At 44.0% G+C, this 18,556-nt stretch overlaps 1 protein-coding gene across 1 annotated transcript in view; it reads right to left on the bottom strand.

Moving 5' to 3' along the window:
* Positions 1 to 2,686: 2,686 nt before the first annotated feature.
* PRR5L (proline rich 5 like) overlaps positions 2,687 to 18,556 on the bottom strand; it is a 41,329-nt gene continuing 25,459 nt past the window's right edge. The window contains exons 5-9 of the mRNA XM_057410945.1: positions 16,564 to 16,621; positions 12,494 to 12,585; positions 8,448 to 8,588; positions 6,888 to 7,014; positions 2,687 to 3,317 (exon numbers count right to left, since the gene is read on the bottom strand). Of these exons, the coding sequence (XP_057266928.1) occupies positions 2,935 to 3,317; positions 6,888 to 7,014; positions 8,448 to 8,588; positions 12,494 to 12,585; positions 16,564 to 16,621 (801 nt within the window). The 3' untranslated portion in view covers positions 2,687 to 2,934. The remainder of the gene's footprint in view (positions 3,318 to 6,887; positions 7,015 to 8,447; positions 8,589 to 12,493; positions 12,586 to 16,563; positions 16,622 to 18,556) is intronic.

The following is an 18,556-nucleotide window of genomic DNA, read 5'->3' as shown; positions in this document are numbered from 1 at the left end:
TGAATGGTTTATTACCCAAACCAGTCTTTGATTCTGTGACTATGAATATCTCTGATGAGGCCCCCTCAGTAATTTTATGACAGAACTGTAAGGATACAGAGAGTAAATCACCTTACCTGACAGAGTGAAAAGAGAAGAAAGATTCAGTGTGATGGGAAGTCACTCAATCTAGGTAATTATCCAGTTAGAAGGTAACAGACAGACTTGGGCAAGTGGTGAAAAAAATACATTCTTCACATTCTTCCAGCTCTTCCAAGAGGTTTTCTTGAGTGGTTGAGGGTAGAAAAGACCTGCCCAGTGCCCCTGTCAATGGCTCTGCGATGCGGTGAATGAAGAAGAAGCCCTCCCAGGTGTGTCCCCAGCTTTCCAACCATTCCCAGTTTAACCCAGTTTGCTTCTGCATCTAACATGGCTGTAAAAGTGCTGCTTATGACCAGACCCTTGGTGGAGTTTACAGAAAAACTTTTCTTCAGTTTACAAAGTAAAGCCACCAGCTTTAATTCTCCCTAAAAACCAAAACAATTGAGGAAGTGCACGATTCAGAGTGGCTTGGTGCAAATCTTTGCAAAGTCACAGACACAAAATCAAAATAATTAAAATTATACGTACATGTAAAACAAAAGAAATTCAAGTTAAAACCAGGACTGGATTTCTATTAACCCTAGAGATGACCCAAGAATATGTCAGGAAATAAATAAAGCATTCTAATTGCACCATAAAAGAGGTGCTGCTCACTGATCCAAATGGTTTGGGTAGCTACAGAAAGCAAATGGGTTAGAGCAGAAATGGAAAAAAAGAAAAGCATTTATAAGAGTGAACTGAAATGCTGCAAGGCTGGCATGGTCTACGAGGCTTGGCTGTTACCACAGAGATTCTGAAGCTCCATCACAATCTGTGGCCACCCTAGGGCAGATTCCATCAAATAATTTGGCCTGGTCACTCCAATTTATGAATAGGAGGGCAATTTATCCTAGAATTCATTTGAGGGAAGACTGCTTAAAACCACATCATCTTCCTGACCTCCACTGGACTGTGCACACTCTGAGGAGGAGGCAGCCAGCACAACTATATCTCTCTTCTTCAATATGTAAGCACAGACGGTGATCAAAACACTTCGCATTTCCACAAAGGCCAACAGTTAGGGTGCCTTAAGTGGCTGCAAGAAAAAAATCAGGCCCACTCAAGTATCTCTTTCAAGATTTGCAACCACAGGAGACAAGGCAATACCCTTGTTTACAAAGGTAGTGTGACTTGTGCTCGTCACTGGTATTTCTGATGCTTTGTTACCAAATAATAATCTGCTTTCTGTTTGCTACTAAGGCCAAATCCTGACAGGTTGGAAGTGTACTTTTGATGCAGCCAGTGGAACAGGAGATGTTTAATGCCCAATCCTGACAGGTTGGAGCTGTACTTTTGATGTAGCCAATGGAACAGGAGATGTTTAATGCCTGACAGAAGCAGGGCAAATTCTGCAGTTAACGCCATAGCATGCAAAAAGAACACCAAAACCAAACATCCTGAAGATTCACCCTAACCTTCTGTTTTCTTGTCAAGACAGATCTATTTACAGCCAGTACCACAGGGACTAGATTCAAGTGGCAGTGGTGTTATACCCCTATTTTTAATGGGATTTGACATTTAAGGCAGCATTTTGGTTCACCTCTAAGCCTGTAATTACATTTGCAAATCTGCTTAGCAAGACAGCAGCAGAGCAACCCAGGGAATTGCTAAAACAGATGGGTTCTGTTCCCACAGAAGCAGCATTTGAGTACCAAATGATGCTACAGAGTAGACAGTGCAGGTTGCAGGGCCTGACACTCGGAAACTGGAACCACTCATAATCTTCAAAACAAAAAGCAAGACTGCAAAGAACCTTCACTTCATCTTAAAGGCAACACTGCACTGAGTCAGACACCACTGGAGGTCAGGAGCACTTCATGAATACACTACCATAACAGGACTCCTTTCTACTACCTACCAGTTATCCGTGGTTTCACAAGTGCTAAAAGTACCAGGGCAGCCCAAGGATGAAATCATCTGGAATCACGATGGGCCAGTGCTGAGGAAGCACCTTTATGCCTCCCCAACAAGTGCAGGCTCTGCCCAGTGTCTCCTTCCCAAAGGAACCTATGTGGATTTCTCCTTTCATTGTAGCCCTCCAACAACATTTTGAAAGCAAACTGATGCCAAATGCCATGATGCTCAGGACTATATATGCCCACAAATTACACACTCACACATTCTTTATACCAAATTGACACCAGCACCCCCAGAGATGTCACTGGAACTAAATACAATAATATGAAGTACTCAGCTCAGCTGGGACTCCTTGAGTTCTCTTTGGGTCTGGGGCAAAAAAAGTTGGATCTGGATTTTTCATCCATGCCTATGGGAGGCAAAGTGAAGGATCTCCTCTCACAACCCACCTGAGCAGACCTTTCTGCAGGATGCAAATAGTTTCACCCGAGTTCAACTTCAAAGGAGAAAAACGCCAGCCTCAGCCATCCCTGCCGCCAGGAGCAAAGAGCACATTTTGCACAGAGCACTCTGCCGCAGGAACAAAGAGCAAACAAGTAGCACAAAGCTGGGAGAGATGGAGAAAACCAGAAAGGGGCTAATTTGTATCCTAACAAAGAAACAGAAGGAAACCTGAGGTTTTGAACTACTAGAGGGAGAAAGCTGACAGAAGAAAGTATAGAAAGTGCCCATTTGGGAGCAGCCTGGTCCCTTCATCAACAAGGGTCCCAGACAGGCAAGAAAAATAAATCTAGAGAGTACTAGCAAGTCCAGAGAGTACTCCTACAGAAACAGAAGATCCCTCAAGGCCATTTCAATGACATGAGCAAAGTTTGATTTTTTTCTTTTTTTTCCCTCCAGCAGGGATGACACAACACACTGAATATACATACAGTTCTCCTCTCCTCAGCAAGACTTCTAGCTGACTGATGTGCAGTTCAGCTCAGCAGGGTCCTGCCTACCTGCTGCCATGACTCCCTCTGGCCCATCAGGAATACTGGGCTCACTGGAGCACTGCCTGTGGCTAAAACTGGGCTGCAGAAGGAGGCATTTATCAGTACTATCCGACTCCTCAATCACAATTCCTGTATGCATCATGGAGGCCATTGCCAGGAGCTGAATATCCGAGTGAGCATTGGCAACAGTGTGGCGGCGGATGCTACCGCATTTCTCCAGGTAAGCCTCACCCTCCTGCTCTGTCAGCGGGGTCAGGGCCATCTCGCCAGGCTGCCGGCTTGTCATCAAGTGAGATGGATAATTCGGGGCACCAGTCTTGGGACGGGATCTGGAGTACCGTCTCTCTGGAAGAGAAAAAGGAAGCAGGAAGGGTCAGTAGGGCACAGACAAAGCATTGCTCCAACTCCTAGGCTGGCCTTCCCACCTCATTACTACCAGGTTATGTGCTAGTTAGGAGCTATATCTACTGCTAATGCTTGCTTTCTGGAACAGAGAGGGCTTGGTATGGAGCCACAGAATGTCTCACCTCATTACCACTGGGTACTCATTAGTTATGAACTATTAAGTTAGTTATAAATGATCTCCTGCTGTTATTGGTGAGGCCCTGGCACAGGTTGCCCAGAGAAGCTGTGGCTGTCCCATTCCTGGCAGTATTCAAAGCAAGGCTGGATGGGACTTGGAGCAACCTGGTCTAGTGAAAGGTGTCCCTGCCCATGGCAGGGGGTTGGATCTAGATAACCTTAAGATCCTTTCCAACCCAAACCTGTGATCCTGTGATTACTGTCAGAGGTTTGGGAAGGAGCCACCTCCCATCCTGTGGTATGGCAACAGTGCTGCTGCCCATAAGAGAAGTAATTCAACAACTACTAAGTGCAGCAAAGGGACTTCCTTTAGCATCCTGATGGTCATCTCTCTCACCCAGCGAGGTGAGGACCAACTAGGAGCTCTCATGTGCAGGTTTCCTAAAGCGGCACAAGTCCAAGAAACATTCTGTGAGGATGTAAGTTGCTATCACCTTCTCTAGAAAATTTCTCACAGGAGATGCCAATAGCTGGTATCAACATGATATTCCTGATGATTGCATTGAACTGGCTCTCCAGCTCCCTAGGAAAGGTGACTCTGCTAGTGTTATCCCACTGCATTTTTAAAAGATTATGCAAGAAAAAGAACATTTCATCTGCTTTAAAACATATTGGGTTGGGGGCTGAACACTGTCAAGACCTAACAGCACACAGCAACAGCCCACAACATCTAGGAGGCAAAGGCACGGAAGAGACAGGCAGGACTTTTGGAGCACAGGTTTAAAACTCAAACCTAAGATACAGTCCCCAGCCCTGTATCATTTCAATTCTGGCACTGACAGCTTTAAGAAAAGCACAGGTCTGAATATGTCCCTTGGCTCGCTGTAATTCAGGTTGAATCAGACAGCATTACTTTTCACCTTCTGTCTTCTATTGCCATGCAGCATGCTACGTGGCATTAAACACCTCATGTTTAACTATTCGCAAAGCAGCTGATAAATCTGTTCCCTACCTGTCTTCCTGTTTCTCACCAAATTCCTTGAAGTGCAGGCTCTCATTTCATAAAGCCATAGAATCATAGAATGGTTTGGGTTGGAAGAGACCTTAAAGCTCATTTAGTTCCAGCCCCGTGCCACGGGTAGGGACACCTTCTGCTAGACAGGTTGCTCAAAGCCCACCAAGACTGCAGAGCCTAAGAGACAGAGTAACAAAAATACACTTGTAACTGAAGGTTATAAAAGAGTTTTGGAAGCTTGCATCAGGAAGAAAAGCAGAAAACAAACTATATGTTGCTGCAGAGAGCCAAGTTACGACAGCACTTCACCCAACTGTTGCTAATAATACATTCATTCTAAATGGTTCATTTAATGCTTAAGAATGTGGGCAAACAATTATTGACTGGTTACAATACATATACTCTTTAGGCGTCACCTGCACCTCAAACCACAGCAAGTTGTAGTGTTGGACCTGACTCTTTTGAGGAAAAAAATCCAGAGATTATTTCTGTGCAACAAAATTAAAATCCCTCATGAGAAGCAGGTAAAAATTAGGATGAACTCTGAATATTCACCTATTGCTTTATTTTTCCCCATTTACTTTCTTGGCCACAACAGACAGTCTCTTAAGGGAGCTGTCATTCATAGTGTGACTAGAAATGTTATTTCTATTTTGATGTGTTATGGTCAGGAATATAAACTGGGAGGAATTTTTTAGGAATTTTTTTGCCAGCAAACTCGAATCAGTAGTGATGTTAGGTTTAACACATTAGGCTTAAAACACAGGGTGGTTGTTTTATCTTTTTCCCTATTCCCTCTACGAACCCCCTATGTGAGCTATTCGTGTCCCCTTTCATATCTATGCCTGCTGCATTCCTCTCTCACTTTAAATCAAGTTTAAGATACTTAAAGCCTTATGTGCATCCACAGCTGTGATCAAACATTGTACTTCCCAACACTCATTTGTCTTAAAGGCTCTCCAGTTCAGATGGCTGTTTGGCCTCCACAGCATCTCTTGAGAATCAAGCACCTCCAAAGCTCAATAATCCATTTCTAAAAAGCTAATTGAGGGAACCTACTGCGCTCCATCATCATTAGAGGCTGCCCAGTGAGAGAAGAAACTGGTTCTGAGAAAGTAAATAGGTGACAGAAGGAGGGACAGAGGAAGAGAATGAGGTTTGATTAGAAGTGGGACTTAATGAAAAGAACCAACCACCACAGAAGCACTTGGAAATACCAAGAATATTTGCAGAGAAGTGCTGCTCTGCTGTCAGTATTGTGTCATGCAAACAGAAGTTCATTCTTTCCTCTTGCTCGGCACAGGGTGGAGTGGGGGCAAAAGGCCACCTTGGAAATGCACACAAATAAATGACAGCTAAAACAGAAGTAAGTACAACTATATTAAGGCACACAAAGTTTACAAGGCCAATCCATGCAAAAATCTGCTTTTATCACTAATGACTTGTTCAGCTGGTGGAAATTCAGGATGGTTGGAAACTTCAGTACAGGTCAGAAGGCTACCTTCCAAACTATCCCAGCAGCATGCAGGTGTCCATAAACAGCAAAGCAATCAAATTAGTCAAACCTCAACTTTTTAGCCTAGATTTAAGCTCCTGATCAGGCCTACAAATCAATGCTGAGCTGTATGACCATGCTCATTTGCACAAAAGGTATTTAACTGCTTAGCAACCACAAGAAGAAACAAACTGAGCCACAGTTAGCCTGAAATGGTGCCATGAGTTTGTTAGAGGCACAGATCACCTGAGTCATGATAAGTCCTTTGAGTGCAAGACCATCTTTTCCCCTGTGCTGCTAAGGTGTACGAAAAGACAGGCTGTGTGCCTCCAGCTTGCTACAATCTGCATCTACACAAAGGCTAAAGCTTATACAAACAGAGGAAGACTAGAGCTTTCTTTACTTGTTCTATTTAAATCTTCTCAACTATCAAATCAGTACCACTACACCCATTTCCTAGCTAACCAATCCTTTCTGGCTGGCCATGTGTTTAAGCAGAGCTCATGGATCATGTGTGGAGGAGTTTTCCACAACAAGTATCCATTTCCTGAAGTGAAATGCCAGTTGTCTCACCTAGACCCATTTATCCACAGTTTATATACAAATTTTATTTTTTTTTTCCTTTTTTTTTTTTTAAACAGTTCGAGTTTCAAGGGCTTGGGTTGGAAGGAGCCTTAAAGCTCATCTAGTTCCAACACCATGCTACAGGCAGGAAGACCTTCCACTCAGCCCTGTTGAATTTCAGGGGATCTGTTACTGGTTCACCAAGTGGGCCAAGATGTTTTAGCCTTTGATTTCTGTTTCTCACGGAGCCATGCACTGTCAACTTTCTAGCACTGCCTCACACCCCAAAAAGGGCTTCTGTATGATACATATGACTTACCAAGCAAGCAGGTGCTACCAGAGAAGCCATGATGCTCACACAAACCCAAGTATGGTGATACTACTTGCTTGACGAGTTCTTCCAGCTGTAGGTAGCCCTCACTGGGTCCAGTAGGCTCATGGACACTCTGAAATTCAACCATTAAAAGCAACATTATTCTTACCTACTTCTGAGTCAGGTTTTTGAGTAAAGCCTAGCATCTGTCAAATATCTCTGCACTGGAATAATTCAACCATATCAGTAGACCACATGGAGAAGCACAGTTGATAAGCCCAAATGGAGCTTTTGGGTGCCATTCTGGTCAACCTCCATGTTCAAGTCATAGCTATAACCCCATAGACATCATATATCTAGCTGTCTTTTTTCTGACCAAGGGATAGGTAGGTACAAGGCACACTCATACCAAGGATTTGCTAGTTCTACCAGGAAACAGATCTTCATAAAAAAGCCTTAAAATATCTTTGGCAAAGCACTGCTCCTTTCCTAGGCAGGACTGCAAGAAAGGCACCTCTGTAGTTCAGCTTACAGCTGTGAAGATGGTAGATAACACAAACCAATTTAACAGTAATTTCAGAAACTGTACACGATCTTAACTTCCTGCTAAGCCTCAGTAAGCTTTTCTTTCCAGGACCCTCTTTGCCCTCAAGATTCTTTTATTAAAATATTTCAGGGAAATTAAGTTGACACTTTAGTATATTCTGCTATTGAAGTCTGGGTCACTGGGAACATCTGAATAGCAAAAACTCCCACAGAAATACCAGCTAAGCCACTTTGCAATTTTGATTGCACTTGAGGAAGTTTTATTCCCTGCCACTTTTTATAAGGTACACTGAAGAAGAACTAAAACTGGAAGAAACCCAAACAGCCACCTGGTTAACATGGTATTTTGCAGGACTGTCAGGCTGGGTTACATAAAAAGGTAAACTAGCTGGTATAGTCAACTGCGTTTGGCATGCTTGGAAAATATTCTCTTGAGGTCTGGATGAAAAAGTTAGTCCTCCCAGAAAGTCTGGGAGAGGCCTTTGGAAGATGTATAACATTTTGTGTGCTGCCAAAAGGTATTCCCCCTCTCATGGGAGGTGCTGCTTAGCATCCCAGCCAGCCAAGGCGCTCGTGTCAGTCAGTCGGCAGTCACGGCTCGTCCAAATTCCACAGTTCACTGTGACAGACCCTCACCCTGACATGGTAAAGCTGAGAAACGAGGAGAACCAGGGCACAAAGAGGACTTCAGAGAAGCTGGGAGATTAAAATACATGTGGGAAAAAAAAAACAAAACAAAAAAAAAGAAAAACAACAAAAAGAAAACAAACCTATTTCTGTTCCTGGCTGGAGAGGAGGAACACCAGTCAGCAAAACCCAGCCCTTTCATGGCAACTTCCTTACCTGTTCCCAGGGAAACTCAGGAAATTCAAATTCAGCTTTTATTTCTACACTTAGCACTCCCAAATTAGCACACATTGCTTCCCCTTCATCACACTGTCTTCCCTCCTCACTCTCCTTTCCAGTTCAATGAGATTGAGAGAACCAGGTAGAGTCAGACAAAGAACAGAGGCTCCCCACCTGCAGAATTAACAGCATCTGGACAATGGAAGCTGGAAGTTTTGTCTGGACCAGAGGAAGAATTTCTTCCAATTTTACTTTTAGCAAGACCAAGTCTCTGAAGCCAAGAAGAGCAATCTGACGGATCGTCAACTCCTGACCCTAAAAAACACAGAAGGCAAAGTCCAAGAATTGGTGAAGGGATGTGTAAGCATCACATCAACACATGTATGCACACAGAGAGAAAGGGTCTATCCTGCCCTTGCTGCTGTGGCAAAGCACCCCCAGATGATAAGGTTGAGGATTCATAGTACTCTTTGATCACTTCCCTCTCAGTCTCCACCCCACACAAACTCCAAAAAGAGTAACACCTCACCTGAGATGTCACTAGGTTTGGAGTGAAGCCAAAATGGGTCTGTATTTCACCAAAAGACTACATATTCATGAAACTCAACTGCCACCCAATTTGTTCACAAACATCCAAAGGCCAGACGGATGCAGCTCCTGCTTTTGAGCTGAGAAACCAGAGAAGGTCTGGCTGCGAAAGAGGTTGGTACAGAGTATTCCTTAACTAAGCCTACATCTGGCCTGTGCTGGATCCTTTTTCTGGTCAAGGTTGTCCTGGGTTCAGCAGTGGCAGTCATTTTTCTCCTTCTTAGTAGCTGATGCAGTGCTGTGGTTTTGACTTTCAGCCTGGGAACAGAGCTGATAACAATGATGCTTTTAGTTGTTGCTCAGTAATGTTTACTCTGACCAAGGACTTTGTGAGTCTCATGTTCTGCCAGGGAGGAGGGGAAGCTGGGAGGAAGCAGAGACAGGACACCTGACCCAAACTGACCAAAGAGGTATTCCATACCACAGCACATCATGCCCAGGATGTAGAACTGGGGGCAGTTACCCAGAAGGGCTAGATCATTGCTTGGTCAGGCTGGGTATCAGTCGGTGGGTGGTGAGCGGTTGTATTCTCTTCTTTTGTTATTTCCCTTATCATTATTATTATTGGTGGTAGCAGCAGTGATTTGTATTATACCTTAGTTACTGGACTGTTCTTATCTCAACCTGTGGGAGTTACACTCTTTTGATTCTCCTCCCCATCCCTCCGGGAGCAGGGGGGATGGAGGGGGGGAAGAGGGGGAGTGAGACAGAGACTGCGTGGTCTGATTTACGGCTGGGCTTAAACCACGACTACACTTTATACCTTGCTGATACGACAAAAATCCACAAGTCAGTCCATTACAGGTTTTGGGATTTAGGCTACAGCAAAGCTAGCAAGACTGCTTGTACCAAACATCATTTTAAAGAGCAACAGCTTTGATCATATTAAGGAGCAACAGGGTGCTCTATATCCTCCTGGTTACTCTTCTACATCAACAACACAAGTGAGCAGGCTTAACAGATGAAGATTATGTAATATTTCTCAGCATATTTAAACGCATTTGGACTCCATTATGCATTCTGGTGTTACTGCCTTTCCCTCTGCTATGCTTAACATCCACACGGCTTTCTCTTGCCCCACTGCAGGTTAATGGCAAAACTTTTCCTTCCAGCCCTGCCCAGCAATTTCTAGCCTTAAGAATTTCTCTTGTTCTTCCCAGTATATTAATCTCTTCCCCATGGTCTGTTTGGGAATTAATTTATGGTCTCCATAACACACTCAACATGGCAAATATTTAGCTGGAAGGAATTAAAAGCAGTTAATCGTTAACTTATAATGGGTTTAATGTCATAATTAACAGCATTAATATGTAAATACATATTAAATCCAATAGTCTGGAGGGCAGCTCTGCCATAATAAAAGCACTTTGCTGTTTTAAACCATCACTGTATTTAGAAACACAGAGGTGTAGAAAAGACTGGTACATATCTCTGAACTATATCTCAACAGCTGCACACTTTTTATTTATATCACGCAGTTTAGTCCCATTAACTTCAAACCCCATTTCAAAATGCAAACATCTCATCATGCCAAACAAAACAAAATTTGCTATTCTTTTTCCACACCAAGTAGTTACATCAACAACTGCAACTATATGAAAGCCAGTGACCTGTTTACATAGTTTTCCTCTGTACAGCAATTTAACCAACTTGGCTGGCTTAAAGGTCATAGTTCTGAAACAGCTATGAGCCTCGGGTTTAAATTTAGCTGAAATAGGAAGTTACTTCTAGTTACTACCTTCAGTATCATACGCTCACACATTCAGCTGACTTTCATTCTGAATGGGCAGTCCCTGAAACCACAGAAGGGCACAACCAAATAATCACATTGACATTTGCAGCAAAGAACAGGGAACCAACCACAAACTGACTTTCCCATCTTCCAGAGCAGCACATAAAGGAACTGCGGCTTGGTGAAAAAGATTTACTAGATGAGCTCTCTTCGCATGTGGTGACACAATGCGTAAATAGGAACATACAGTACCCTTTTCATAGGAAGAGCCCGATCTTGTTATTAGGGCACTGGCCTGGGATAAGAGCAATTTCTCATTCCTTGCTTCACCAGCAACTCTCTCTGTCGCAGCCTAGGAGAGCTCACCCAAATTCTTATTGTAGCATCACAGAATGGTTTGGGTTGGAAGGGACTATAAAGCTCATCTAGTTCCAATCCCCTGCCAAGGACAGGGACAGCTTCCACTAGATCAGGTTGCTCAAAGCCCCATCCAACCTGGCTGTATTCTTGGATGTATTTAGGTGGTTTAAATCCATACATTTATGTAGGCTACAGAGCTTTAAATATACTGTCTGTCACATTGCAGTTCCTCATCTGTTAAATGGCAATACTTCCCTAACTTCACAGCTTCTGTGAAATAATTCTGAGTGACTCAGATATTGGGACATGACAAATATAGTAAAAAAGCTATGCTTTCAAAGAACTTCAACATCCCATAGTAAATCTTTCACCATCTAGTTACTATCAAAACCTGCACCCACTGTGCAGTAACTTTTGTTCAGTTTCTCATTAGAGACACTTAATAGGAGTGGAATAAATTTTTCTGGTAAGTGGCAGAATTATTAGCATCAGTGGGTATGACAGACAAGGGAGGATATTATAATTGTGCAGTTTTACCTGCCAAACACCTACCTTTAAGCGTCTGCAGCAAGGAAAGAATAAAAATAAACACAGCAGAAAGGTTAGTATCTGTTTTTGCAGAAGTCCTTTCTCTTTTAGGAAATGCCAGCCTTAACAGGACTAGAGCAAAAGGACAAGCTTTGAGCTTTACCTGCTGCCTTTCAAACAATATAAGAGAAAATAATTTTAAAGTGCTCTGGAAAGCAGTGTCTTGCAAAAGAGTCAGAAGTCAAGAGGAGGAGGCTAGTGTTTCCAAGAACATCAGTCTCCTCATGAGGTATGGTTTTCTTTTCCTCTCATGGAAAAAAAGATTAAAATAGGCCGGGGAGGTAGCTGCACTGCTTGTATGGAAACCCTGACTAAAACTACCTTTAAAAATGATAGAGCTCAACACTTCTGACAGGATACTCAGCTTTCAAAATGTCCAGTAAACAGGTTTTACATGAAGGTGTTCATTCATCCTCTACCCATAGATTTACTTGTCCCCTTATTAAAGCTTAAAAAATCCCAATAGAGGATTTTCCAAAGGCACAACTGGGACATAAGCCCTCCAAAAGTAGTTAGGGTGAGTTAGACACATTTGTCCCTGATCTAGTCTTCAGACTTGTCCCTCTGAAGACAAGTTGTTAGTATTACCATTTGCACCAACAGTCCCAGCAATTTAAAAGCAGAAGAAATAGAAATACGAATGGCACAGAGCTTCAGCCTAGATAATGTATCATCCAATAGTTTCAGCATTAAAGCTTAGCTAAGCACAGAGAGAGGGTAGACAAATAGGAATAAATTCAGCCCAAACTGTGCTTGCCCAGTAGATTTCAGCAGTTCTTCTTACACAGTTAATGCTACTCTACTTCCTCCCAGATACAGTTTAAAGGTTTTTGAGACCTGTTTAGCCAGTGGCCAAAAAGTGCTGCTGAAACAGAAGTTTCTATGTGCTGATAGCAGATATTGTTACTACATTGCCCCACCTGAATGAAGGCTGAGTTATAATTAAGGTTACCTGGACTGGGTAGAATATTGCCTGGAGTGTAGGAAGAGTCTCTGTAAAATAGTGATCCCAGATTTCAGACAGGACATCAATGCGATCCTCACCTACGAAAACAGATTTGGACCAAGAGCTTTAGCAAAAGGAGCACCAAAATCAAGTTGAATTTTCCCACTACTCTCTAACCCCCCAAATAAGAGATACAAACCCACCCTTCACAGTTTCCATCCAAAACTGGACATCACTCAGCTGAGCTTCACCTTAACAGGCAGAGACACAAGACTGTGACCATAAATTGCTTTGTCCCTTACTGCAAAGAAGACAGCTCTATGTGAAACATGAGATGAATTCCAACAACAAAGTGAAACCTCTCTTTAACCAGGGGCTTTAACTCCACAACAAAGGATTGCAAATCTCACAGCTCACAGTTAGCATGCTCAACTAGCATGGGAGCACAGCCATGTGTTAGCAGCTGAATCCGACAACCAGCAGGTAAATCACAGAATCACAGAATGGTTTGGGTTGGAAGGGACATTAAAGCTCATCCAGTTCCAACCCCCTGCCAAAGGCAGGGACACCTTCTACTAGACGAGGTTGCTCCAAGTCCAGTCCAACCTGGCCTTGAACACTGACAGGGATGTAGCAGCCACAGCGTCTCTGGGCAACCTGTGCCAGAGCCTCAGCACCCTCACAGGGAAGAATTTCTGCCCAAGACTCAGTCTCCCCTCTTTCAGGTTAAAGTCATTCCCCCTTGTCCTGTCACTACAGGGCCTTGCCAAAGTCCCTCTCCAAGTATCTTGTCAGCCCCTTTAGGCACTGGAAGCTGCTCTACGATTCTCTCTGGAGCCTTCTCTTCTCCAGGCTGAACAAGCCCAGCTCTCTCAGCCTGTATCCAGAGCAGAGCTGCTCCAGTCCTCGAAGCATCTTCATGGCCTCCTCTGGACTTGCTCCAACAGCTCCTCGTCCTTTTTGTGTTGACAGCCCCAGAGCTGGTCACAGCACTGCGGGGGGGGGGGGGGGTCTCACCAGAGCAGAGCAGAGTGTGAGAATCCCCTCCCTTGACCTGCTGCTCACTCTGCTGGTGATGCAGCCAAGGACATGGGAGGTTTCCAGGCTGCGAGTACACACGGCTGGGTCATGGGGAGCTTCTCATCACCCAGAACCCCCAAGTCCTTCTCCTCAGGGTTGCTCTCAATCCAGTCTCACCCAACCTGCAGTTATGCTTGGGACTGCCCCTACACAAGTGCAGGACCTTGCACTTGGCCTTGTTGAACTCCATCCTGTCCAGGTCCCTCTGGATCCCATTCCTTCCCTCCAGTGTTGTCAACCACATCACACAGCCTGATGTCAACAGCAAACTTGCTGCAGGTGCACTCAATCCCACTGTCCATGTCATTGACAAAGATGTTGAATAGCGCCAGTCCCTACAGCAACCCCTGAGGAACACCACTCAACAACGGTCACCATTTGGACATCAAGTTATTGACAGCAACTCTTCGAGTGTGACCATCCAGCCAATTCCATATCCACCAACTGGTCCATCTGTCAAAACCATGCCTCTCCAGTTTAGAAACAAAGATGTTGTGCAGGACACTGTCAAATGCCTTGCACAAGTCTGGGTAGGTGACATCAGGTCCTCTTCCCTTACCCACCAATGCCATAACCCCATTGTAAGAAGGCCACCAAATTTGTCAGGCACAATTGTAATGTCCAACATCAACTGTTCTGCAGCAAACTGAGTCAGGGAGACCACTCACAATGCCTGAGACCCTGCTCCCAAGCACATACATCGTAGTCAGGAGCTTGATGAGCCACAAAGCCACTGCTCTCCTCTCAAATATGGCACTTGGGAAAGTTCCAGAACTAAATCCACTTGTGGTCACCCCTCCTATGACTCCAAGAAGAACAAATATCCCCAAATATAAGTGGGTATTTAAAATTAAGGCAGACTAAGTTATGCAACTCCTGATTCCCATATCATGACTACAACTGTGGTCAAAAGCCTATTATTAACAAAAAATGCTTTACTGAACATAATGGTTTGGATAGACTTAAATTATGCGCATAGGCTTGACTTGCAGACCTGTGTGTTCCTCAGCATTTGGGCCCAAAACTTTTAAGTTTCTTAGGAGATCTTTCCCATCCCAAAAAAGGCCAAAGATTTGCCATGTTTTTCAAGTTTTGGATATATTCCTCAGAAATGTCAGGTGCAAACACAGACCCAGGTTTAACAATACAAGATTCCGACAAAAGAATTTTCCAGGATACCTTCTATAGAGCCTCAGCTGGAGCTCACAGCAGTCAAGACTCAAGGAACAGTAATGGAAGGCAGCTGCTCAAGACATCTTTGAAGGCTCAGCTTCAACATGACTAAAGGCCCTACATGAGAACTGGAACAAAGTACAATTGCAGCTCAAAGGAGCCTTATCACTGTGTACTGAAGTGCTTTCACCATCTGAAAACTTCTACATGGGCTTGCACTGTGCTTGTCCATGGGTTGCACTGCTTAGGACAAGGACAGAGAGCAGAAAGCCAGCAGGACCATATCCTGTAGAAATTTCTTTCTGAGCAGAGAGCCCAACAACCACCACAGGAGGGTTCAGAGGAAAGCCTCACGGTGTCAGGTATGATGCCAGCCTTAAAACTGCAACTGCAGGCGAATGAGCACCTACTCAACACCCCCATAACAGCTACCCAGAAACTGCCAACAAAAAGTCATCAGGAAACAAACTAATAGAATGTTTCATTCCCTCCTTTGCCTCCTCCCCGCAGCTGCAACACTTTGGTGTGTGGAGCCAGAAAGAAATGTCATAGATCACTTTTCCTTCTGCAGGAGAAGGGGAAATGGTTTGTTTCTTCAAGAAATCTTAAATCCTACAGGCATTGAAAGAGATTCTGACAGGCTGTATAAAGAAAAATCATGTTAAAGTAAGGCTCTGATTTGAAAAACAGACACAGTAAAACGTTGTTATGCCCTGCAGCAGGAACATTATTCTGTCTCTGATTTCTGGGACAGTAGGAATTTTCCAGGAAAACAGAGCTAACCAAGAGGCATGCACAGGAAGTTCTTGTTGCTGTGACCACAAGAGCTGCATCAAACCTACATATTATGAAAGAAAGGTGACCATGAGTCATCTCCTTAAGGTAAAATGCATGAGTCTGCCTTTTTACCTCCATTACAGGGCCACTGCTGAAAAAGCAGGCACCAAGCAGGAGTGGCTGCACAGCTCCTTCAGGATCTGCATCCTACAGCCTGCTGGCTGAGTGGAGCGGTCAGTTGGTGAAGAACGGTGCAGAGGAATCTGGCACCAATAGTGACACAAGACCATAAGTCTGTAAGTGCCTATTGGCATTTAATGACCCAGATACAGCAGGTTGGTGATTAGCAAGGGATCTTCCCTACAGGCTATGAAAATGGGTCAAATCAACCAGCAGCATAGTTTTGAATAAAGACACATATTCGAGACAGCTTGCTGTGCTTGAGCAAACTGTTAATAAATGTAACTAATCCCACATGCATCCAACAAGGAGTCACCACACCACACTAGCCTCATCCAGAGGCTCTGCAAGCATCTGTAGCCCAGTGGTTTGAACAGAACTCCATGTGCGATCAACTTCTTTCCAGAAGGATTTAATTCCCTGAGTGACTGTTTTTTCCATAAATTTACACAAAACCTGTCAGCTCAGCTCTCAAAAGCATGAGACAACAACCAAAATTATACTTCCATCAACCTGCAAATCACATTGAGAAATAAAAGGCAGAACTACTCTGAGCAGTTCTGCAACAGGACCCATGTCCAGTCCAGAACTGCTCTGAGCAGGTTCAGCTGCCACAGAAGCTGACATTCCTGCTCTCATAACAGAGAGGTAGCTGGTGGAAGCATTGCTGCTACATGGCTATTCAAACAGCACACCACCCCTTAAGCCTCACGAGGGCTGCAGCGCAACCTGCTCCTGACAAGGTTGTGTGACACCCCAAGACAGTACCAGAAAGGGCTGTATGCTTTTCAGACATGAAAATCATCTCATCTGACCAAACATCAAAACACAACTCTCTTCCAAAACAGGATTCTTACTATACTTGCCTTCGCACAGCTTAACCTTCTCCTCTACGAACAGCAAGCCTTTCACAAGGAGCTGGTTCTGCCAAGAGAGAAGAGAGATACTCATTTGCCTTTTCTGAGATTTAAAGTAAACATGAATTTTTATTTTTTTTAATGTTAGCCACTTTGCATGCAGTTATCAAAAGATGAGTCATCTCACAGGATCATATAACCACAGAACAGTTTGGATTGCAAAGACCATCTGTTTCCAACCCCCTGCCACAAGTAGGGACTCCTTCCACTAGACCAGGTTGCTTCAAGCCCCGTCCAACCTGTCCTTGAACACCACCAGAGATGGGGCAGCCACAGCTTCTCTGGTCAACCTGTGCCAGTACCTCACCACCCTCACAGGGAAGAACTTCTTCCCAGTATCTCATCTCAATCTCCCCTCTGCCAGTTTAAAGCCATTCCCCCTTGTCCTGTCACTACAGGCCCTTGTCAAAAGTCCCTCTTCAGATTTCTTGTTGGCCCCTTTAGGCACTGGAAGCTCCCTGGAGCCTTCTGTTCTCCGGACCAAGCCCAGATCTCTCAGTCTGTCTCCAGAGCAGAGGTGCTCCAGCCCTCAGAGCATCTTCACAGCCTCCTCTGGACCTCCTTGAGCAGGTCCATGTCTTGTAGTACTTTCTTTATTGTAGTACTTTTTATATCATAGTACTTTCTGCCAGTCCTACCACCAGACCTGGACTTACTGCAAGTGCTGCAAACTCATTAACCCCTCTTGTTCAGCCAGGCATGAGAACAGAACAGACACAGCAGACAGTTAAACCACTTGCCAGAAGTGGGAAGAAAGGAAGGATCTGTCCTGGGTCACAGGAGACCCAAGAAAATAAAATGGTTTTTATCATGAGTGCACCTACATAAGCTATACCTCAGCCATATGACTGAGGTGATCAAAGGGCCAGACTCTGCCATATATGCCTGTTTACAGTTGAGGACATCTAAATATCTGATAAGCTTTCTGTCCCCATTCCCCCAAACATAAGAAAGGTGCAACACCAATACCTACCTTTTGTTCTCCCAAAGCACTAGGTGTATCAGGCATTCTGAAAAGTTTTAAGAATCCCTAAGAAAGGAGCTGCTATCACCATGTAACACGCTATTATTGCATCCTAAAAGTCCAGTCATACCACAGAAATCATACTGATAGAGAATAAAGCCCTCTGTCCCTCTGAAAAGGATCCAATATCAGGGTAGCACAAAATGAAGGGAATAAGAAGAAGGAAACACTGCTCCGTGACATTCTCTGCTTCTACTTGTACTTCACTTTCCAGAACAAAAGAAAAACTTGCCATTAGAGAGTCCTACTTGTTAGCATCAGACTTCACTGAAATGTGTAGAAAAGGAAGGGCCTTTCCTGAAACAGTATCTAAACAGGCTCTAGAAGGCTTTTGCAAGTAGGTTGAGGCTGATAGACTAGAGAGACCACCATATATCCTATCAGTAAGGAAACATCTCTGGATAAGTTCTCCACCAGGAGAGTGTATCTTCAAAAATTTGTCAGATAGGAAAATGCTGAAATTAATAAATTCAAGAAACTTCTTTTGCTTTGGAATCTGACCTCATGCAAGGTGAGCTCTGAGACCCTTTGGGCCTGGGTGCCACTTCAATACCAGAGAGAAATCATTCCATTGGCATCTTTGTCAATATTTCACCAAAAAGAGCCTGGAAGAAAGAACAAGCCATGCAAATCACCAGCTGCTTCCCATGCTGTGGATAGTAGGGGGAGCAACCATGAAAAGCTTCATCTCAAGACAAGACCATATAGACATTGTCTTCTTCATAGTGTGAAAAAAGTGCAGTGTTATACAATGGGAAGAAAATGGGGACCTTCCTGTGGCTGCTGTCCCATCTCATGGCTATTTCATCCACATTAAAACATTAACCCACGTTTTGCTACACTGGCTTGTTTGCTTTAAATGAGCCAGACGTGAGTACTTCTAAGATGCTGCTTAAAACAAACAAACAAACAAACAAA

This window comes from Pezoporus wallicus, unplaced genomic scaffold, assembly GCF_028554395.1.
Source record: "Pezoporus wallicus isolate ANWC-B61680 ecotype Strahan unplaced genomic scaffold, APGP_CSIRO_Pwel_v1 contig_5958, whole genome shotgun sequence".
Classification (NCBI taxonomy): Eukaryota; Metazoa; Chordata; class Aves; order Psittaciformes; family Psittacidae; genus Pezoporus; species Pezoporus wallicus.
The sequence above is the reverse complement of the archived record's forward strand: the minus strand, read 5'-3'. Positions and strand labels throughout refer to the sequence as shown.